The sequence below is a fragment of the Pelodiscus sinensis genome, chromosome 3, assembly GCF_052426305.1.
Source record: "Pelodiscus sinensis isolate ZL-2025 chromosome 3, ASM5242630v1, whole genome shotgun sequence".
Classification (NCBI taxonomy): Eukaryota; Metazoa; Chordata; order Testudines; family Trionychidae; genus Pelodiscus; species Pelodiscus sinensis.
The window spans coordinates 128,717,417-128,742,116 of NC_143054.1; the positions used below are offsets into that span (position 1 = coordinate 128,717,417).

At 43.6% G+C, this 24,700-nt stretch overlaps 1 protein-coding gene across 4 annotated transcripts in view; it reads right to left on the reverse strand.

Moving 5' to 3' along the window:
- Nucleotides 1–24,700, reverse strand: part of ARID4B (AT-rich interaction domain 4B) — a 150,913-nt gene that overhangs the window by 106,440 nt on the left and 19,773 nt on the right. For all 4 annotated transcript variants that reach the window (XM_075924772.2, XM_075924771.2, XM_075924770.2 and 1 more), the window contains exon 3: nucleotides 6,091–6,201. In XM_075924772.2, coding sequence (XP_075780887.2) covers nucleotides 6,091–6,201 — 111 coding nt within the window. The remainder of the gene's footprint in view (nucleotides 1–6,090; nucleotides 6,202–24,700) is intronic.

The window sequence follows — 24,700 nt, forward strand, 5'->3', positions numbered from 1 at the left end:
ATCCCCATCTACTGGCTGGTGACCACTGCTGTAGGCAGAGCTGACCAGAGCATGTGTGCAGGCTTCAGCAACCCTCCACAGCGTACAACAAGGGCAGGCAAAATATGGCCCACAGGCTGTGTCCAGCTTACCAAACATTTGGATCCTACCCACCATGACCGTCCCAGCCACTAATATCCCACAGACTAGCAGGCACTAAGTTTGCTGCTTGCCTGTCCTGGCCTCATATGCTGTTCAAAGAGGCAAGCTGCTGGGGCAAGAAAGTTTCTGTATGAATACCCCTTTGCGGGGGGGAGGGCACTGGGTCTCTGAATGCTCTCCTCATCCCCAGCACCATCCTCATAGCTCCAATAACCATAACCCGGCCCAATGGGAGCTTCAGGGGTGGTGCTTGGGAGCACGAGCAGTTTACAGAGATCCACTGCCCTCCAAAGGGCATGCAAAGAGACATGCTTGCCCTAGCAGTCTGCCACTTTGAGCAATGTGTGGGGCCATGGCAGGCAGGCAGCCTGCCAGAGCACCTCACTAAGCCGCTGGCCAGGAGCTGCCTATGGTTAGTGCCTCCCAGCCAGGTCTGAACTCCTGCATCCCAAACCCCTGCCCGGAGTTCCCTCCTGCACCCAAACTCTGTCCCAGACCCTGCATCCCCTCCATTAATGTAGTAATAAAGTGCAGCCTATGACCACTTCTACCAAGTTCTTGAAGGGACCTCCCTGCAAAAATTATTGCCCGTGCCTAGATTATAGTGTAGTGGATCACTGTATGCAGGATTCAAGTGAAGTTATTTCTACATATTTATCAAATTCATGAGACAGTTGGAGGAGATGGAGTCACTTCATCCTATAGCATTCTTTGGTCCTACTATGACTTGTCCCTATCATGCACACCAACGTCTCAGATTAACTAAACCACAGTTTATGATCTCTTGTGTTAAATTCTGCATCTTATGTGAATCTGACCATAGCCAATATTAAAATGTTCTTGTAGTTCTTGTATAAAACAGTTTTATTAACAGAGCCCTGCAAATCCATGGATATCCACTTTATATCCATGGGCATCCACAATTCATTTTGCAGATATGGGTGTGAATTCAGATACAAATTTTGTATCTGGAACTCTGCAAATCTGCTTATATCCACAGATATCCGCACCCATTGATGTCAATGAAGATACCTGTGGCTCAATTTTGCTGATACAGATGAAGATACAAATTTGTTATCTATGCAGGGCTCTATTTATTAAGACTTTACCTATGACAGGAAGGTAGATGTTAATAAAACAAGATAAAGGCAACAAAGATTTATTCTCCCACTTCAAGGACATGCTTCAGGTAATCTTCGGACCATAAAATCCTTTTTGTGATAACTTTTTATGGAAGACCTTCATAGAACAGATCAGTGGGTCTCACTTGTATCCTGCCCTGACTGCCTTTCCAGTGCCTATCATTTCATACAGATCAATAAAGTGTACATTTATACGTTCCACCTATGGTTGGTTGATAGGGAAAGCTGCTGCCTTTTACAGAATGTCAGATGTGCTCTGTCAATGCAAACTTTTCATAAATAATGTTAAATTACATTGAATGCTTAGGGACTCTGGAGGGGGTTCACTAAACTGAAAGAGAAATTTTTAAACTGTTCATGTTGCAACAACTTCATGAACTGATCTGCTAGCATGAAATTTATTGAAGTTTAAAAAAAAAAATTACATCTTGGTGTAAGTGTTAGTTATCTACCATTATAGCAGACACAAGCTGAGAGCCCTAGGCAGTGGCTCGTCATGCAACTGGAGTCAAACACTCTATAATCCAAGTCAGCAATAGCAGGAAGCAGTCAAATGCTGGCAATGAAAACTTCCTTTGGTGTTTCATTAAGTTTCATGGTTGGAATAAGTGGAGAGATCTAGCAGAGATCAAAAGCACTTATGGAAAAGCTCAGCAATGTAATATTATGCTCCTACATTTCAGCTGAGTTACAGTGGCAAAAAACTTTCTTGAATAAAGAATCTTCAACAGAAAGTGTTTTGCCACAGTAGACCAGATGCCATTTAGCAACAAGGTAGTATTACAGTACTGAGTTTTTTTAAATTCTCGATCACTTCTTGTTTTCTACACTGGGTTTTCATAGGGATGAATAAGTAAACTTGAGCAGGCACTTGTCTAGTACAATTATTCAAACGCACAAATTTAGATGATCTATAAAGGTACGTCTACACTTCACAGCTATTTCTATCCCAAAATAGCTACGCCACATCTTCACAAGCCACCCATTATTTCAAAATATTTTTTGAAATAACAGGCACGCTATTTCAGCATCCTGGTAACCCTCGTTCCATGATGGTTAAGGGATGCCTCGAAATAGTGCGTTCTTTCAAAATTTGGCGCTGTGTAGATGTGCCAAATATCAAAATAGCTTATTCTGAAATTCAATCGAAATAAGATACACAATTTGTGTAGTGCAAATTCCATATCTTATTTTGAGTTTAGGATGCTGTACAGATGCACCCTAATAGACTTAACAGCTCAAAATAAGTCTGGAAGAGGCCCTCTATACTTGTAGGTGTATTTTAACAAGTTTATAATAGTCTTTAAAAGTTATACCACATGTTAGAGATGTTAAAAATCATGTATTAGGGGTAACCATATAACTGCTGAAAATCTCAGTGGTTAGACAGATACCCTGCTGGCCCGGCTCCCAGGGAGGAGGCTTTGAAGAGTGCAAATGGCTATCAGTTAAATGGTTAGTCATTGACACTCAACAACCCTACCACATATTTTCCCTCTTTATAACATTCAAGACTATTTCTGCTTTATACGGATTGCTTCAGCTATCAACTGAACAGCTCAGGGATCAGGAAGGAAATTCCTGTCCATCTATGAATTTAACAAATGCCCAAGGGCAGCAGGTGAAGGTCCAGCTGGGAAAGGCAACCCAAAGCCCTGCCCCTTCCACTCAAAGCTACACCTCTTTCCCCAAGACCACACCCCTTCAATAACCTCCCCTCCTCACCCCAGCCAAATCCTTCCTGGCCACCCAAAGGGCTGGACTGCCGTGCTGCAGGTACAGCCTTCCCTGGCAGCCAGGAGCCAGGTTGCTGCACCACAGGCCCAGCCCTCCCAGGCAGTTGGGCAGTGTAAGCAGTTTTGGCCTACATTACCCTTTGCCCATCTGAGATGCTTCGTCCAAAAATGGAGGAGGCTTTCCTTTCTCTGAAGCACTAGTCATTGTTAGAGACCAAGTCATGCACTCCTAAAAATCACTACCTAAAACCCACTTGTAAAAGTCTAAATATGGAAAAATAACTTTGTAAAATGAACTACATATCATGATTTAAAAACATATCTATCTGCACAGTTAGTACATGGCAAGTTGGAATGTAAATGCATTTGTCTGAGGGTATGTCTGCACTACAAAGTTAGTTCGAACTAACGGATGTTAGTTCGAACTAACTTTCATAGGCGCTACACTAGTGCTCCGTTAGTTCGAATTTAATTCGAACTAACGGAGCGCTTAGTTCGAACTAGGAAAACCTCATTTTACGAGGATTAAGCCTAGTTCGAACTACCTAGTTCGAATTAAGGGGTGTGTAGCCCCTTAATACGAACTAGTGGGAGGCTAGCCCTCCCCAGCTTTCCCTGGTGGCCACTCTGGCCAATACCAGGGAAACTCTTCTGCCCCCCTCCCAGCCCCGGACCCCTTAAAGGGGCACGGGCTGGCTACGGTGCCCGTGCCAGGTGCAAGCCTGCCAGCACCCAGCCAGCAGACCCTGCACCTGGCACGGATCGAGCCACCCACCTGATGCCCCCCAGCCCTCCCCCTCTTGCCAGGACCAGGCTGGCGGCTCCCGGGAGCTTGCCCGGGACCGCAAGAGGCGGGCACCCGCCTGGGCTAGAGCAGACATCATGAACCTCATCCATGATCTCTGCACTAGGCACTGGAAAGTGGCCATCTAGGGCAGGAGAGCTGCCAGCCTGGCCACCCAGGAGCAGGTGTGCAAGAGAATCAAGGGGGTCCAGTGAGACCCCCGACCCTGAGCACTGAGCTTACAATGGCCGTCCTGGGTCAGACCAAAGGTCCATCTAGCCCAGTAGCCTGTCTGCCGACAGCGGCCAACCCTAAGGACCCTGGAGGGGATGGACCGAAGACAGTGACCAAGCCATTTGTCTCGTGCCATCCCTCTCCAGCCTTCCACAAACCTTGGGCAGCGACACCACTCCTACCCCCTGGCTAAGAGCACTCCATGGACCCAGCCTCCATGACTTGATCTCATTTCCCTTTAAACTCTGTTCTAGTTCTAGCCTTCACTGCTTCCTGCATCAAGGAGTTCCACAGGTTGACTCTTTGCTTTGTGAAGAACAACTTTCTGTTACTAGTTTGAAGCCTGCTACCCATTCCTTTCCTTTGGTGTCCTCTAGTCCTTCTTTATGGGAACTAATGAAGAACTTTTCTGTATGCACCCTCTCCACCCCACTCATGCTTTTAGAGACCTCTATCCTGTCCCCCCTCAGTCTCCTCTTTTCTAAGCTGAAAAGTCCCAGTCTCTTTAGCCTCTCTTCATATGGAACCTATTCCCAACCCGTCATCATTTTAGTTGACCTCCCCTCTCCCAGCCTCTCTCTTCCCCTCTCCCACCTTCTTTTTCCAGTCTCCCCCTGTTTTGTTCAATAAAGACAGATTCCATTTTGGAAGACACGTTATCTTTATTTTGTGCATCAAGAAGAGGGGCTAGGGAAGGGTAAGTGGAAGGAGGTGAGGGAGGAATGGGGCACGAGCCCCTGATGGGGAGGACTGGGCTGTGGGCTTCTGGGGGTGGAAGCTCTCCTGCAGCCCCCCAATTGCCCCCTCTCCCCAGATGGCAGCCTGCGGCAAGTGCAGCCGGGCTGATGGCCGAGTGCTGTGATGTGCCCAGTGTGGGTACTCCGGGCACTCCAAGCCAGGACTGCTTTGCAAGCAGGGCACCCCTGAGAACTGTCTGTCCGGGGTGGGGATCGGGACCCTTTAAGCACAGCCCTCGGCTAGCCTGAGAAAGCATCTCCACGCTCTAAGTTCTTCTCTGATACCCTGCCGGCACTGCTTCCGGCCATCCTTAAGGCCGGTTCAGGGTCCACTTAATGTGGACATGCTAGTTCGAATTAGCAAAACGCTAATTCAAACTAGTTTTTTAGTCTGGATCCGTTAGTTCGAATTAGCTTAGTTCGAATTAACTAATTCGAACTAAGTTAGTTCAAATTAATGTTGTAGTGTAGACATACCCTGAATGTGTAAGTAGATAAACTACATCAGAGAACCTTTAATAAGCATCAGCAAGGTCCACACATACTTTTAGGGCCTGACACGCTAGTATGAGGCAGATTTACTTCCCAACTTGCCACACACTGTTTGCTCACACAAGTCCCAAGACTATATCAGTATGTGTGGCTTTCAAGGCCACAGTGTGGGAGGCAGGCATAAAGGAGCATCACAGTAAGAGTGACTGAAGACACTGTCTGAAATTGAAAATAGGCATTATGCTTCTGAAGGGATGGTTAGGTAGTACACGGAGGAGTCTTAAGTGCCATACCTTTTTTCAGTGCCAGACAGCATGGAAGCAGAGTTGAGTAATGGATCTAGGGATGTTAAAATGTAGCAGATTAACCGTTTAACCAATAAGCTGATGCGTATCAGTTAATGGTATCGGTTATACTCAGCCTGCTTCTGAGAAGGCAGCTTTGCTGCAGCAGGACAACAAAGTCTCTTCTCTAGCAGCTGGGTGGGCAAGAGTTGCCCACTCTGCTCCCAGGGAGGAGGCTTGCTGTGGCAGTGAAGCCTCCTCCCCAGGCCAGCAGGGGCTGGCTGCTCCACTCCTCGAGACGCTTTGCTGCAGGTTCTGCAGTATAAAGCTAAGCTAAGCTTTATACTGCAGAGCCTGCAGCACGCGTAACTCTGTAACCACAGACTTTTAGCGGCTACATGGTTACCATATTAAATGACTTTTAACATCCCTAAATGTGATTAAGCCACATGAGTGTATCATGAGTTAAGTATATCTGCATATTATGGAATTCAGAACATCCATGAAATTTTCTAAAAATTTAACAGGAACACTACATACCTTTACTTTGACGAGTCTTTTTGCTGTCTTGATCTTCGCCTCACAGAAGGCTCCTCTATATTTAGCACTCACATCAGTGCCCACTGTCAAATATGGAGGCTCATCAATGGCCTGGTAGAGAAAGGAACACAAGTGGTCTTTAATCCCCCAAACACTTCAATGTCTATCAGTCCTCAAACACAAAATGATTGACAATACAGCTATAACAGAGACATAATGAGTGTAATTCGTGAAGGGCAAGGACCCCCTCCAGCTGTGGTAAGCTTGGTGTTGCTGGGGTAATGCTCTTAGTAGGTCAACTGATAGTGTGTTTTACATTTGTCAAGTGCGTCCAAAGTCTCTGACAAGTGCTCTTATGCAATGAGTAAAAATTTAAATTAGAAAATACCCCCCCCCCATGTTTCTTGCAAATGCTGATACCTTTAAAAGATTATAAGAATGTTGACATCTTCTTCATGCCCTCAAACTTCCTAATTAAAACAGGTAGCTATAAAACTAATAAGATTAATTTATGGAAATGTTGCAGGTCTCATCTGAGCCTAAATGATTACACATGCTCGAACTATCCAATGTGAATGCATGCAGTCAGACACATGCTACTGTCATTAGCTATTGGTATATCAGTTAGATGGCCATTATACCTGTTCTGGTGGAAGGTCTTGGGAGCATATGACTATCATACCTAATCTACCTTCTTGGAACAAGATGTACAAAGATCCTTTTTTAATGCTAAACCCCAGAATACAACCTGAACTTAAAAATATAAATTCCTAGTGTGCTAGAAATGAGCCAGACTGAAGTCCGTGTCTTTGGGGGCTGGTAGAATATCTTTAGCACTTAAGTCACAAATAAGAAACACATGCTATACATTCAGTAAGTGTTGTAATTTATAGAATTTCATATACAAATGGAGGAATTTCTGCTTCAAGAGAAAAAAGTCAATTCAAGCTTACTTACAGAACCCTGAAGAGCACTTTATAATATGTCAACTGATCTCTGATGTAACTATCTTTTTGTTCAATGCCTACTATGTTCACTAAATCAACACTCATTTCTTCAGCTGCTCACTATTTAAAACAGACATTTTATGGCACTGATTAGTTTCAGAACTTCCCCTTAAATAAATAACTACTTTAATCACGTGTCCTGAATACTTAATTATCCATATTCTGAGCCCTTCCCTTGATTTTCTATCAAAAGCACCTATACCAACAATCCTGATACCAATTAAAAAATGAATCCAGATCTTAGGACACTTCATTTTAACCAATCAAACAAAGTTTTCTGGCATGCTTCTGGGTTGGCTAATTGGATCACAATCCACAATGCTCACCTTCTGTTAACACTGAGCTTCTGTTAGTCGGGGATTCACGCCTATAGTCATCATCATAGTTCCCTCTAAAATGCGCACTAGAGCACGTGCGCAGAGGAAATTTCTACCCCACCCACCTTCTAAGCAGAGTTGTGCAGCAGCATGGTGGGAGACAGGCAGCTTCTTCAATGGCCGGAGCGAAGGAGCCATGTGGGGGTGGCAGGCAGCTGCTCTTGCTGGCTGACTGGGCTGGAGGAGCCACATGGTGGCTGGAACTGGAGGAGCCATGTGGAAGACAAGCGATGGCTCCAACCGGGACCGCATGGTGGACAGGCAGCTGCTCCAGCTGGCCCGGACAAAGGAGCTGCGTGGGGGTGGCAGGCAGCTGCTCCAGCTGGCCAGAACGGAGGAACCGCATGGCAGGATGGAGGTGGCTGCTCGAGCCAGCAAGGGCCAGAGGAGCTGCGTGGCTGGCAGCTGCTCCGACTGGAACCATGGCTGCGTGGTGGGCAGGCAGCTGCTCCAGCTGCCTGGGACTGAGGCTGTAGCTGCAAGGCGGGCGAGCAGCTGATTCAGCCGGATGGGACTTTGGCCATGTGGCTGCTCTAGCTTGCCACGAGGCGGGCGGTTGAGCAGCTCCTCCAGCAGGCCAGGACTGTGGCTGTGTGGCAGGTGGGCAGCTGCCCCAGCTACCTGGGGCAAAGATGTCAGTTTTCAGGAACACCTAATCATTAACACTAAATGTAAACTGCCCCACCCATGTCCATCCAGTAAAAATGGGTAGTTAACAGAAGTAATAGGGAAAAAAGGAATTACAAATGGTTCCAAAGGAAGTTTATTCAGCACTAAAAAAAGACTAAAAAACAAACAAACCATATAAAGAAACCTTTTCATTAATGTGAAGAATTGAAGATGTAAAGTGACACAAAAATCTATGTTGCATTAAGAGTTTATATAAAGCTGCTAAATCTCTAAACGCTTTACAAAAGAAGGAAACTTTGTCTGGTAAGTTTGGAGGGCAAACCTTGTGGTTTTCTAATCATCAGTTGGAGCTGGGGAAAATCTCGCTGAAAAAAATTGGTCCACTTTACAGAAGCCCTACTTATGCATCAATTTCAGAATATATTTACTAGAAAATTCATTGTATGAAACATTTATCCCATGAATAAATTAGAGACTCTGAAATACAGTACAATAAAAGTTTTGCTGCTATTAAGATTTGTTACGGGTGAAATATTGTGAAAATTAGTAACAATAAATATGATTCTTCGTAACCCAGCGCAGTCCCCCATACAATTATTTTGACATGCTCTGGCATACATAATCACAGATATATTCAAATAATGCTGCAGAAGAGAATCAGAATTTAGGAAGACACCAAAAAGTACTCGAATAGAACAAGGAACCAGTCCTACACCACTGAAGTTAACCCTGCCATTGACTTCAATCAATGCAGATCAGAGCTCAAAAATTGTGGCTTCTCCCCTTTGCAAAATGTTCTACCCCCCCTTCTCTGGGGGTGGGTAGAGAATAGCCGGAGCACAGTGTTAATTATCCCTTGCTTCAGAATTCTTTCTTCCATAACATAACTATCTAAGGGTATGTCTACACTACCACCCTAGTTCGAACGAGTTTCACGAGGAGTAACGGTAGTTCAGACTAGGAAGCCTAGTCCGAACTACCTAGTCCGTGCCGCGTGTAGCCGCACGGCACGGAGTCTGCACTAGCGGACATTTAAAAATGGCGGTGCCCGGCTTTATGCAAATGAAGCCCGGGAAATTCAAATCCCAGGCTTCATTTGCAACTCCGGTTGCCTACATTACCACCCTAGTTCGAACTAGGGTGGTAGTGTAGACATACCCTAAGATATTTGTTAGTAACTGTGGATGCCATGGTGGCACACATCCGAACAAGCGCACATAACCTCAATATTGGTGCACAAGACAAAACTAACTCTGCTCATGCATGGGAAATCTTAGAGGGTACGTCTACACTAGCCCCCTAGTTTGAACTAGGGAGGCTAATGAGGGTGTCCGAAATTGCTAATGAAGCGCGAATTTAAATATCCCGCACTTGATTAGCATATTCCCGGCCGGTCGCCATTTTGGAAACTGACTAGCCCGAAGTAACTGCCAGCGTCTATACGTGGCAGAGAAGAGCGATTCTGAGATAAACCCCTTAGTTCAAATTAACTGTTACTCCTCGTGGAGTACAATTAAGTATTGTGTACACATTGTTGACCAGTAAACATCTAACTCATTTACAAGGACTAGCAGATGTATAATTAGTGAAAACTGACTCTGATAATCATCATTTCTTTCACTATGTAAAATAACCCTACTGAAGTTATATTACTGAAGCAGACTAATATCACCAGATTAACAGTAACTAAGCCCATACGCCCTCAGGCAGTTCTCAAAAAACTAGGGAAGTGTCACTTTGTGAGCATGTGAATTCACTTCCTCAACTTCAAAGTCTCTGTGTTACGCCTAGCTTTGGTGGAAGTCAGAATCTGGTGGGTATCTGCTTTCCTCTCTTCAACCCTCAAGTCCAAAGGGAAAGCTTGCCCAAATTACTGCAGACTGTCACTTACTCTGTTTTTCACCCATGGCATTTAGAATCCTTCCCAAGGTAGCGTTCTTAGTGTCTGGTGCTGCAAAAGCCATGCTTTCCCAAGAGTAGTCTAAAGTGCCAGGGCCCACTGTGTGAAGGCTGAATCACTCAGAATTCCACTTCTGCTAGAATTATCACTCAGAATCCCACTTCTGCTAGAATTAAAAGGAAACTGATCTTAACTTTCCCAGTTTACACATTCACATGTAAGAAAGACTTCTGTGGGTATGTCTACACTGTGTTAGAAAAAAAAACCTGCCCCCCCAGTAAAAAGTTTGGCCAGGCTGCTCTTACTATAGTGGGCTGCAGTACTCCTCGGGAGAAACCGGCCGCACTCTTCCTGCACACCATTGCCTTTAGAAAAAGGGAAGGTATGAAAAGGGGGAAATAGCCTCAGACTCTCCCACCCGTCACCTTGGCATGAGAACTGCAGGGCTTACCTGGTTGCATGAAACCTGCTCAGTTTCGGCCCAACCCCTGGGACACAGACCACCACTTGGTGACCATTGGGCCATATATGGTAATATGCAAGCACGGGAAAGTGATGTGCAGATTTGGGGATAAATACCCATCACACAGTTCGCACGAGGAGGTCTTCGCAACACATGTACCACCGTGTGTGTGCCTTCCCGCATACTCCAAAGTGCTGCTGGCCTGATCAACCGATCAGCCACCTCCCCCAACTCTCGGGCGTAACCAAGGCCTTCGTAACCGAACCGATATCTTGGAAATGTTCTGTGTGCTGTGTAAGTTGGTATGTAGGATTTGATTTTTTTCCTGTTGTATAAGCTTAGTGTTGTAGTTGTTTTGGGTAGTACATAGAGTTTGTAGTTATCACTGTTATTTAATTAGCGTAGCTGGATATTTTTAGAATAGAGACTATTCCCCTTGCCACTCCCATCCTTATATCTCTGACTTGTTTAACTAGAAATCATAGAATAAATATATGGCCATTTTTCTGAAAAAACTTCACTTATGCCTACACTGCAATTGTGTTTTTTTGAGAAAAAAAAATCAAAAGGATAGATGGGTTTTTCCGACATTGGTAAACCTCTTTCCACAAGGAAGAACCCTTTTTCCGAAAGAGCTCTTTTGGAAAAAGGCATGTGCGGACAGGAAAGATGAAAGAGGAAAAAGCACAGGAGCCCTGGTGGTCATTCCGTCCATAGCAATCACAGCTTAAATGCAAAATAACATCCATTCAGTCTGCAGATTGCTTTTTCAATGTACTTTTGTTGTGTAGAAGCTGTCTTTTGGAAGAAGTTTTTTTGGAAGATCTTCCGAAAGAGGCCTGCAGTTCACAGACATAGCCTGTGTGGGTTATGCTATCTTTGCTTCAAATAATATAACTGTTTTTGATTACTGTTGTGATCAGATAGTAATGTGGAGTTATTTTTCTCAGTATGGATTTTATAATTCAACTTTCCCAAAGTAACAGCAATACATGTTGATACATCTCTGTGACGGAATGGAAGCTACTGAAATAAAAGAGAAACGGTTCAAAAGTTTATTAAAACTAAGGTACTTGAGGAATACTGGGCTTATAAAAGGATCATTACAAATGATCAAATTAAATAAATCATTTCTATGAGAATAATATATTAAATAGCTAAATAATTGCCACAAGCTTTGGGAAATTGTTATAACTATTATAAGTTTTGTCACTTCAAGAAGAGCTGTCTGATAAGAAGTGCATGAAACTGAAAGCTGTCTGCCAGAAGTTTCTAATGTTCTGACTGAAACCAGAGTATGGTTGCTGCAGCAGGAAATACCTACATTTTCTGTCCGAGATCAGTGAGAAATCCAGGGACAGCATTAGATTTAATACAGATTGTTGTTAAACTAAATTTGTCCTCTTAAGGAGATTGATGGGGAAAGCTGCAGGCAAGGCTTTTCATGACTGATGGCCTGTTGAGAGTGAGTTATTGAGCACAGGCCCAAGGGCCTGCAGGAGCTGTACTCTTAATATGCTGTTGGATTTGTGCTTGTGGATACAGTAAGACCAATAACACTGAATTATTTTACTAATAAAGGACTGTAGAATGCACATGTCCTGAACAAATATCTATCTGTGCTAAAATGTATCTTGTGCTGCCTGTTCTTAAACTGACAGATGTACATATGGTTTTTTAAAAATGTATAAAATTTATAATTTATATGTACATTTCTTCTTGCTGCTCATTAGTATCACACTTCCATAGCTGAATTAACTTAAAATCAACAAGGCAGCCAAATGAACCAAGAAAGTGAGATGCATGAAGACTAACTAAAAGAAGCATACCACATTGTTTCAGAAAGGAATTTGCTGAGAGGCCCAAACAGGGCAGAGTGAATGTTTAATGCAGGACTAGCTTTGTCAGGAAGTTAAAAAACTTCCTATGGTCCCATATTATACATATCATCATAGTGGGACTGACAAGTATAATACAGCACAACCTAATTTAGGCAACAGAAACAAACCTGGACTAATTTTGCAAATATGATATTCTTATATATTCCTTTTTCCAGAAAAAATTACCAGCATAAAAAAAAAGTTTTAAAATTAAATGAGAAACTAATGACCAAGAAGAAAACACCTGTGTAATTAGTGTTACCCAGTAAGCCAGTGAGGGGCAACTTAGGCTAGTGAGTAGGCTACATGAGGGGCCCTCCATCTCAGAGGGCTGCAAGACTGTTGTAACCAAGATGGTCTCCCGGAGTAGGATAATTTTGCTAACTGCACCTGTATACCTAGAATTTGCAGGGTGTGCCAAATGAACTGTAGCAGTGCTTCAATTGGATGCAGAGGGATCATATGTCTATCACAATGTTATATACAATTAGAATTCACCTCACTTCATGTGCCCTTGCTTTAAGTGTGTGTCACTTTTGTAATACAGCCAGTCCCCGACGTATGAACGAGTTACATTCCAAGTACTTGGTCATAACTCAATGTGTTCGTAAGTGCAGATTTCGTTTGTAACTCAGGTTCCAGCTGTGTAGGAGGTTGGTTGTAAATACGAACGGTCATAAATTGATGCGTCTGTAACTCAGGAACTGTCTGTAGTGGTAGGAAAAACACTACGTGAGCAAAAACCAACAGAAGAAGGCAACCTGTGTGTGGGCAATGGCAAAATGTCTTGTGTGCACATAGAACCCCTCTGGGCCACCTGCCACAGGTTGCCCACCACTGTACTAGGCTCTCTATATAAAGCTGTAATGTTCTAGTCTTTAATTCTGTGCTAAATGAAATGGGAAGAATAGGCTCTTTGTTGTCTTAGTTCACTAGTTCTTCAATTTAAATTAACTATTATGTAGTTTATTTGAAGAAAACAATCAGTCTCTCTACATATAAGGGTTCAGTTAGTTGTTAAAGCTGATTTACCACTTAAATAAAAACTATCTCTAGGTGACTTGTCAACAATTTCCACCAATTCAGTGGCTGAATTTTCTCTGGCAGCCATCAATACTTTTGGAACGAATCAGCTTCAGCCTTCAAACTTTGTAAGATTAACCGTTAGATGCCCATCAATCCATCACTATAATTCTGATCTTTCAAATGACATGGAAACAAACAGGAATGCTTAAAAATAGTATTTGAAGAAAAAAGTAAGTGATACTTTGTTCTTACATAGCTTCTTTCAGGACTGTTAATGAGGTCAGCTCTCTAGCAATGTGGGATGAGATCATCAAGATACCTTCTCACACAACTGTGCTGTACTATTGAATCTGAATGACTCTGAAGTCTTTAAATGTAACATGGTGGTGTTGGCAGTGGGGGCTGGGGTTGGAAATTCTTGTACTTGTATAAAGAAGGTCTGAAAGTCAGTTTTTTTAATCATTAAAAATTCAATTCCTATCTAGCCTATGATGAGTGCCTAACTTAGTGAAATGATTTCATAACAGCCAAAAGAATGAAAGCTGAGCTGTTGAAAAGGGCAGGACTTTTTGTCAGAATCTTTAAAAACCCTTTACAGTTTACCACCTTTTAAGGGTCAGTAACTTTTTCAGAGTGTGAAGGGTTCAAACACTTCTCTGCTTCAAGTAAAGCAGGGGTGGGAAACCTAAGGCTCAGGGACAGCCCTGGATCTGGCCCTTGAGGTTCAGGGCTCTCCCACTCCCAGCATTGGGGAGCCCATGCTGGCACTCCAGTCCCCTCCCCCTGGCACCCCACCAGGGGGCTGGAGCACACAAAATCTACTGCCCTGGGCCACTCTAGGCTCTGGTGTGTAACGGGAATGTGGGGAGTGTCTTTTAGCTTCTCAGTCGGGGGCCATGTCAGTGAGAGTTTGTGGCAGTTTTTGCTTCTCAATTGTGTGTGGTCCCCCAACTGATTTTTCTGCGGATCAGTAACTCCCGACCCAAAAAAGATTCCCCATCCCTGAAGTAAAGTGTTACAGCTCACAAATATACCTACATCCCCAAACGAGCCTTCGAAGTTTTAAAAAAAACCACAAGTTTGACGTGCCTGATTTTCTTCTAAAGTAAAAGTTCCTCAATACCTTTTTTAAACCAAAATACTTTGCAGGTCACCACCTAAGAGAGGGACCTGTTAAGTCTTCTTATGTCCTACTTGTCCTCCACAATTTAAATCACATACACCCATGCTGCAGTTGAGTCTAGCTTCCCTAGACCTTGAGTATTTACAAAAAAATGCACAGTGGAAAGCAGAGGTCCCAGAATCAAGACAAAACAGCAAGATGTGAGGCATGGTTTGCTTAGAGGAGTAAATACCAACTGTGCAATCCCTGCCACCACCTGAAGAAGTCACTCCATCCCCAACTAAATCATATCTTTCAATTTTCCAAATGAATTACAATTTCAAAGGTTACAGAGAGTCCGTCATCTTATATCGGATTCAGATCTCTAGCCCTTATTGGTAAATTAAATGTATTTTCTTATGCAACAGACTGCTTAAGATATTCAGATAGACTATAGCATTTAATTTAGTTTTATTGAGACTTGTTAAAATGTAAACACGGTATTCAGTCTCAACCAACCGCTTCTTCAAAAATAGCTAATTATTAAGCTATTTTGACTCTATGCTACAGAAGTCATGCCAGTGAGTCTGATTAGGTTGATAAGGCTTGGATTATTGAACATGGCGATAATAAAGGTTACTGCCTCTGAAAAACAGGTGTTCAAGCTTCTTTTGGATAAACACTTGTAAATCCAAATACAGGCAGTCCCCGAGTTACGCAGATCCGACTTATGTCGGATCCGTACTTACGAACGGGGCTTTTCTCGCCCCGGAGGACGCGTCCTCCGGGGCGAGAAAAGCGACTCCGCATCTCCCTGGTCTGCTGGGGGGAGGGGGAGGAGTGGCTCTGCCTGGAATCAGCCGCTGATCAGTTTCAGCAGCAGCTGACTTGGGGACACCTGGGGTAGAGCAGCTGGGGTGCTGCGGGGACCTACCCGGCAGCGCCCCAGCTGCTCTGTTCCAGGCGTCCAGATTCAGCCACTGTTGAAACTGATCAGCGGCTGATTCCAGGAAGTCCAGGGCAGAGAAACTCTGCCTTGGGCTTCCTGTAGTCAGCCGCTGGTCAGTTTCAGTAGCAGATGAATCTGGACGCCAGTTCTGACTTACGTACAAATTCAACTAAAGAACAAACCTACAGTCCCTATCTTGTATGTAACCCGGGGACTGCCTGTACCTATTTAATTCAGTGATTTCTATCTTAACACCACTCATCTAGTTCTATACCTGTAGAGTATGGTTTCACTTCTACCACACAACCCATAAAAATATAGTACTGCTTGCACTACTTCAAGTTACATTTGGCTTCACATTTGAACCTTTAAGGTTAAGTCTACACTACAGCGCTACACAAGTGCAACTGCACAAACGCAGTTGTGCCACTGTAGCACATGTGGTGATGGTGCAGTTCTCCAATGAGAGAGTGCTTTCCTGGCGGCATAATTACTACACCTCTGCAAGAAGCGGAAGCTATGTCTTTCTCCTGTTGACACAGAGTTAGTGTGGACAGCGAAAACTTACTTTGCCATGGAAGGGGGACTTTTTAAACTTTAATGTAAACAATACTAGCTTAGGCTGTAGTGTAGACCCGCCCTAATATACTCCTGCTTGACTTCATCTATCTAATGCAGAGGCCAAATCTGGCTAATTCTTCCTCATAACACAACCTATTTTGCTACTCTGCTAATAAACTTTCTGTCTTTTCACTAACAACAAGAAGTCCTTGTTTATGCAGATTCATAAACAGACTAACACAGCTAACCTAAGTCAGACTAACACAGCTACCCCTCTGATATGAGTCTTTTTTCACTGTCACCACAAAGCACACATTAGAAACGAACAAGGTTTAAAGTACTGCCTTCGACACTTTTAAGACAGATCAGCTTGTGAGGAGAAGACATTTTTTCATCAATAAAGTTAGTTAAGCACAACTACAGTGAGCTCCACACAAGAGAACTGCCAACAGAACTCACTACAATATCAGGGCCTCTGAATACTATGGGGAAAGCTGATGTTTATACTTTAAGTAACTCTACTGGGAATCTCAGTTACAACTAGACAAAATAACTAAAAAGGACATCAGCTTAACTGTTCCTGTTATTGCAAGTATTTTTTTTTCAGAAAACATGTATTAGTAGAACAGACTAGGGTTGTTAACGATTAACTAGTTAACAGATAGGGGCTGGAACAGCTCCCCTCCCACTACGGGCACTACCCCCCTGCTCCAGCCCCATGGGGTGCATCACAGGAAGGGTGCTCCAGCCTGCCCAGCCCAACCCATGCAACCCTTGTTTGTGAGGAGCCCAGCGTGGAGCACACCATGGCATGGGAACTCCAGCTCAGTTGGAGCAGGTCCCTCCTTCCCCGCTTAATCAGTTAACTAGTTAAACTTAATTGTTTAACTGGTTAAACAATTAAATGAGATATTACATCCCTAGAACAGACTCATACATTTATGCAGTTTGTTTAACTTTGAAACTAACATGATGCATATTCAATTTCATTGCATATAGTAGAATCTCAGATTTAGGGACATCTAGGTTGTTGGTATTCTGAATTGTTTGCAAATCTGAACAAAATTTTATGGCTGTTCACTCAAAAAACTAAATGATGACTCACTACAGCTTTGAAATTTTACTATGCAGAAAAAAAATTCTGCTTTTAATCATCATAATTTTAATGAAACAAGCACAGAAAGTTTTCTTACCTTGTCAACTTTTTAAAACTTTCTCTTTAATTTTAAAATACAATGTTTTTAAAACAAGGAGTATTTTACATTTAACACAATACTGTACTGTACTGGGTTTTGGGGGAGGTGTTTTTGCTGCTGCCTGACTGTGTTCTTCCAGTTTCAAATAAGGTGTGTGGTTGACTGGTGAGTTCATAACTTTAGGATTTGTAACTCTGAAAGGTTCTTCTGTTGTTTCCTTTCTGTGAGAACCTTCACAGAGTAACAGGGGAGACAAACACGTGTTTTAAAAACAGTGTTAAACTTCAGGGTAGGTATGATGCTTCAAACTAAGATTAAAATTTGGGGTTTCTTTTAAAGTATTTCAACAGACGTAGCGCCTTCAACAGCTGTTGCATCTATCTTTCCATTGTTCCCTCATCTTCTGCCAATCAGAGATGAGTCAACCAGCTTTTTAACAGCAGTAGCCTCTTTTCCAGATGCAGAGTGTACATTTCATTTTCAACTTACTCAACTAGTAAAGCTGAGAAACCAATTGGGAGTTGAAAAAAAGCAGGAAAACGTGTTTCCCCTCTTCCAATACTTCGACTAAAAATGAAGTGCGCAGATGAGAACTACAGGTTGAACCTCCCAAAACTGGGAGTCTCTAGTCCAGCAACACCTGTGCTCTGGCAGGGCCATGGATGTTGTTGGATCAAAGAGCCCTGGAGGAAGCGGGAGCAATGCAGAGGCTGGGGAGTCCCGACTGGCCAGGTGGCATCTGGGGAGCCCCCACGTCAGCAGAGACAGGCAGCATCTAGGGAGCCCCTGCCCTGGCCAGAGAATCCCCGACATTAGTGGGGCCAGGAGGTAGTTGAGGAGCTGCCCCAGCTGGGAACCTCTGGTGTTAGCAGAGCCAGGTGACCGGAGAGTCCTAGCCCCAGCTGGGGAACCCCTGGCTGTAACAGGGCTGCCTGTGGCTAGGCAGCTCAGGCCAGGAATCCTGGAAAATCTCTGCTGGCAGTGGAGCCAAGGTGACCAGGTAGCCTCTGCTGAGGAACACCCTGGCTGAAGCAGGGCTGGCGGAGGTGGGAGGGTGGAATCCCCAGGAGCAGTGGGGCTAGCCATAGCAGCAGGGTCAGTAGCGCTGGGGGGCCCCACCCAGGAACCCCTGGCAGGGCCATGGAACATCCTGTGGCAGTGGGATCAGCAGCAGCCAAGCAATCTCTGCTAGGAAGCCTGGGACAATGGGCGGGCAGCAGGGTGGGGAGCCATGCCAGGCCAGGTTTAGAGGAGCCAGCAGCAGGGCACTTAGCCCCAAGGAGAGGGATCCGGGAGTAGAGCAGCCAGCAGGGGAGCAGTGACCACCCCTGGTCCGGCAAACTCCCTGGTCTGGGACAGCTCAGGTCCCAAGGATGCCGGGACAGCTCAGGTCCCAAGGATGCCGGACCAGGGAGGTCCAACCGGTGGTTCCAAAATTTTGAAGAACAGGGGGACCAGAAACAACCAGTTCAATTAATTAACTACAGATTGTATTTCCTGTTTAACAAATCAGTTTTAAATAAAAACATTAGCAAACCACAAGCACATTGGCTACGTCTAGACTGCAAGCCTCTTTCGAAAGAGGCTTTTTCGAAAGATACTTTGCAAAAAGCCTCTTTCGAAAAAGAGTGTCTAGATTACAACCAGTACTTTTGAAAAAGCAAGCCGCTTTTTCGAAAGAGAGCACGCAGGCAGTCTAGATGTTCTCTTTCAAAAAAGCACACTTTGCATTACATAGCGCCTTTTTTCAAAAGAGCACTTTTGAAAAAAGGCATTCTTCCTTGTAAAACGAGGTTTTCTGCAGTCGAAAAAACAGCCGCATTCTTTTGATTTACATTTGAAAGAACGTGGCAGCAGTCTAGCCACAGGGGAAGTTTTTTCGAAAAAAGGCCATTTTTTTCCAAAAAAAACCCGATAGTCTAGACACACCCATTATGCTATTCTTATTCAACTAATACCCATTTTAAAATGCTGTTTATGCATTTAACTGAATTTCATTTCCAATCCAGTTGCAGCTTGACACAAATAAGTTAATATTAATAAATAAGAAATGTATCATTTTCTACCACATTAAAAATGGAAAAATTAAGAATCCGAACACACACATCAAGCTGTACAGTTGCTTAAAGTATGTAGCATATACTCCTGGCTACCAAAAATGTACCAAACTTAGTGTAAAAGCTGTATTTTGTTGCAAAACATGTTTTAATGATTATGCCAATAATGAGAATTAACTTTGCTTTAGGAAAGCAGCTAAGGTACATATGCAAAACTAGATTAAAATGTATTGTTTATATCAAAGTTTCCTGCTTGATGATTTAAATCTATCTAGCCACAGGTCAGAATTAAGAATCAATTACACTCTCAAATTCAGGAACTTGTTGTGATTACCACACATTCAAACAGTATTTAATTTTTTTCTTTTTACTGCTTTGAAGATTTTGGTATTTGATGCTCTAGTTAGCATAAAACAAATGTGACAGTTTAAAAATAACAGAGTACAGAACCAGAAAACAAAGCATTTGGATTCTAGTCCTAGTTTTGCTATGCACTTCCTGTAAAACTGTAAATCTCCATTCTCTGTATCAGCGTTGAGTTCTGTAAAATGGGGATAAATACATATTTTTCTCCAGAGCCACCAAGACTTCATTAATGTTTATAAAGTGCTTTGAAATCTTTGTATAGAAAGATTGTCTTTTCATAAATTAGTATTAAGTATCACCACAGAAAGCAAATGTTTTATTGAATCAGAACACTTAAGAGCTTCTGAGGGCTCTATTTAGAAATAATCCTGCTTCTGTATAATCCTGTCTGTATGTCTCTTCTCTTGTTCTTTATTCTTAAAGACTCTGAATGAAAGCAGGATATTTTGAATTACTGCTCTTGCCATTTTTATTCCCACCTCCAATCCATAAACCTGTTTGAAGTCTCAATCATTGCCATAGCAACCAGCTGACTTGTTTTTAAGACATTAAAAAGAAAATTTGACTGACTTTGCATTTTTATATATTGTTTACTGAGATTAAAGTTAGTTTGTTAAATTTTGGTTAAACATATTTTTCTATGAGTCAGAGAAGCATATAACTGAGTTAAATTACAGTTTATATGTTAAGAATGAACTGTTGCAGAAAAGTAAGGTAAGTAACCAACCTAAAACTTTTCTATGCTCTTTTTTGAAGGAGTTTATAAGGCTTCTTTTCTAGCACAAAACCATGAATGAACTTTTTTTTTTTGTTTTAACAAGGTCCAAAACAGACTACAACCATTAGCTTTGAAATTGAAAATCTGACGTGACTAACAGTTCAGACTTCAGAAGGACTAAGGATATAAATTGTGGTTATCTGGCTAGTCGTGTAGTCGATACAATTTGTATCGACTACATGATTAGCCACTAAGGGCCACTCTACAGTGGGGGTAGCTCCAGGAGCTGGCTCCAGCAGGGACTGAGCAGTCCCGGCTCATGCCAACTCCAGGAGCCATCTGCACTATGGCTCTGCATTTTAAATGTAGTAAGAGCTAGGCTCTTACTACATTTAAATGCAGAGGCAGAGCATCCCGGACCAATGCAAGCCAGGACTGCTTGATTCCGGCTTACACGGAGTCCAGCAGCCTCTGTTTGCAGCAGCCACGAACAGGAGCTGCCACTGGCTCCTCTCCCCCACATAGAGACAGCGGGGGGAAGAGGGGAGAGTGAGTATCAATACTCCACTTGACTACCCAATAAGCGTATGCTTATTGAGTAGTAGACTACTTGCTAACATCCATATGAAGGACTTTTTAAAAATTAGGAAGATTTTATATCTCACAACAAAGAATGCAGGCTATATTTCTTTCTTTCTTTCCAGGATACAGTCTATACTGTGACTCTGAAGAGGACTTAATATACATATGAAATTATATATCTCTGTTCTGCATTACAAACTTATGTCAGTATAACTATATCGCTCAGAGGCATGGATTTTTAAAGCCCCTGAACAATGCAGTTACAATAGTCTAATTCCTAGTATAGACAGTACTGTGTTGATTGGAGGGTGTGATGGAGAAGAGAAACTGCCAAAAAGAAAAAGCAGCGGTTTTAAAAAAAAGCCTTTAGGTGTAGGACCCTTGCCCTACGTATAAGCAGCCAATACCAGGCCTGGAAGGGGTATAAAAGAAGAGAGCCTGGCTCATTTCACGGCTGACTGGTGAAGAGACAGGAGCTAGATGTCCCCCTGACTGAAGAGACAAAGAACTAACCTGCCAGCCATCTGGAAGCAGGCACTGGTTTCTCAGCCAAGGAAGACTATGGAGGAATGTCCAGCATGGGAAATTACTGACTTAGAAAACTCAAGAGCAGTGGTTCTCAACCTATTTACCACTGTGGACCACATGTGGGCCAGATTCACACACACTATATATATATATATATATATATACACACTATTTGTATATGGCCCTTAAAACATCACAAGGGACAGAGCTGTGTGCCGACTGGGCCACAAGCAGGCTGTGAGTTGAGAACCACTGACCCAAGGAGATTGTGGGACTTGCCCCCACCAGTTTCCAGCTATCATACACAAAAGAGCCTGGGACCACAGCAAAGTGCTATCCAGACCTGTGGGCTGGGATCTAGTGGAGAGGGAGGGTTTTGCTTCTTTAACTTGAGAGTTGGCTATTCACTTCCACTTAGAAGCTGGATACGCTGCTGACTGCTTCCAGTCTGTGGCTGTCAGCACCCCCACTATACAAATTGTTCCAGCAACTCTAGCCCCATGCGTAAAGCAGAAATCCTTGGGCTTCACATTTGGCCTTCCTCACCCAGTGTAGCAGAGCTTACGGCAGTGGTCCCCAACCATTAGGGGTTGCCGGGCGCCAGGGGGCGTGGCCGTTCGCCCGCCGGGCGCCCGGGGGGCGGGGCCCCCCCATAGCCGCATTCCGGGGGCCGGCGCTCTCCCCCAAGCGCCGCGCGCCGGGGGCCGGCGCTGGCGCTCTTTCCCCCCTCCCTCCCCCAAGCGCCGCGCGCCCGGGCCGGCGCTAGCGCTCTGTCCCCAAGCGCCGCGCGCCCGGAGCCGGCGCTGGCGCTAGCGCTTCCTCCCCCCCTCCCCCCAAGCGCCACGCGCCCAGGGCCGGCGCTCTCTCCCCCCCATGCGCCGCGGGGGGTGAATCTGCGGCGCCCCCGGAGAGAAATGCCCCCGCGGGCGCCATAGCGCCCGCGGGCACCGTTGGGGACCACGGGCTTAAGGTATGTCACCCCAACCAGGGGCGGTGAGGCTTGGGCAGGCTCAGGTTTATTTCCGCATGCCCCCTCCCCTGTTCCTGTGGTCTTGTAGCAATTTTTGTTCTAAGAAAGGGGTCATGGAACCCCTGTGCTAAGGGATGGAAATTTCAAATGTTGACCTTTTATACATACAAACGGGCTTAGTCTTATCAAAACAGTGACAAAGGATCCTCTCAATACTCATTTGGTTTAGTCTGTCATAATGGCTATGTCTAGACTGCAAGCCTCTTTCAAAAGAAGCTTTTTCGAAAGAGAGCTCCGAGGCACTCAGGATGCTCTCTTTTGAAAAAGCACACTTTGCATTATATAGCGCCTTTTTTTGAAAGAGCACTTTTGAAATAAGGCATTCTTCCTCGTAAAACGAGGTTTTCCGTGGTCGAAAAAACTGCCGTGTTCTTTCAATTTACTTTCGAAAGAATGCAGCAGCAGTCTAGACGCAGGGGAGGTTTTTTCGAAAAAAACTTGTAGTGTAGACACACCCAATATGGTTAGGTTTGTAATTTAAAGATCTGCCCATAGGTGGAAGACACCATGAACAGATCTATGAGGCCTATGAATCAAAGACATATGGTAAAATTGTAAATCCACCCAAATCATTTGAGAAGGCTGGGAAGGAAAAGTTCTTGGAGCAAGTCACTGCAGAACATAAAGGGAAGGGACTTTAAACGCTTCCATCCAATCTCAGGACCAATAACAGACAAAAGAGCACAATGAATCTAAGATCTCTGTATAAGCCCTAAGCCTCAGATACCATCCCTGATGGCAGTGAGGCTACTCCTGATTTACCTCGGAGAAGTTTTTTTGTTTTGTTTTGTTTTTTTTTCCAATAAAAATTTCCCTCAGGTATTACATTTGAGCAGCGCCTTCAGAGAGTCCTAACAGGAAGTGGAAGAGAGAACAAAATAGAAAGCCTAATATCATGCTTCACTATTAAACCCTCTCTAGTCTGTCTTCTGAAAGGTTCAAAATAGGGATGTAAGCAACTAGTCGACTACCCGACAAGCCTAGCCTTATTGGGTAGCTGAGTCACTTCTCAACTATGACTTAAATGCCGGTTCCCCCCAGCACCATCTCCGTGGGGGAGGGGGAACCAGGGGAGGCAGTGGGGGAAATGGTGCGAGTGGAGACTGAAGCTGTTCCCGCTTGCGCTGGATCCCGACTGCTGCGCCTCTGACTTTTAAATGTAGTAAGAGCTCCGTGGGACTTGCTGCATTTAAAAGGCAGAGGGGCAGCAGAGAACCCAGGGTAAGTGGGGACTCAGCTAATCCACTAATTCAGAGGTTCTTAAAATGGTGTTTGGCCCACTCGTGATTGTCTCTGGAAGGCTACTACTTCCATATTTCCACCTCCTTCTGGGAATGCGGCAAAGTCTTTGATGGTCAAAAGGAAATTATGTGACAATCCCTCATCTTGAATGTTGAGATCAATGAGAGAGAATACATAGTTTCTTTCTGCCACTGCTAACTAGAGGATTTTAAGCTTTCATCTCAAGAGTGAATTTTACAGAAAATACTGAGAACAGTAAATTTCTTCTCTAAAGCTCTTGCTGGGAATGCTGATCTGCGCAGGAAAATACATCCAAACCTCTACCTAATTCATCTCCCATGGCATTGTGTTGATATCTTTGTTATTCAGCTGGCTCTTCTGCAGTCTACATTTAAAACAAAAAAACAAAAAAACACATACACACACTAAAATCCCATATGGCGTAAGGCGTATTTCTATTTTTAACAAACCCAGAAGAATATAAAACAAAATAGTTAAAGAAAACACCAGCTGTATTACATATTGCTACACTCATTAGCTTTTAAAAACTAGGCTTGGGCACTAACGGATCCCATGAAATACAGTGATAAAAGAACTACCTCTCTAGCAAAGAATCAAAACCTTACAATAACACCTTCATCAGATTATAGATTAGTTTTGTCTAAATTAGGGATGTAAAAAGTTAACCAGTTATCCAGTAAGCATTAGCGGAACCCAAGACCACAGTTTATCATATTGTTTAATCATTTAACTTCTTAACTGGGTATTTACATCCCTAGTCTAGACTGAACTTTACTTGTAGTTTCACTTTTTTTGTAATATAATTTCTCCAATAGTAAGGCCACCTTCCATCGTATATATTATTATTATTTAGATAATGAATGAAAAAATCAGCCTCAATCAATATTCTTTTATCTTTTAGAGGAAATTAGACTAATCCAGAGTTAGTAAATTATTTTTTCTCAATGCTAGTTTTATTGGTCAAGATATAGTCAA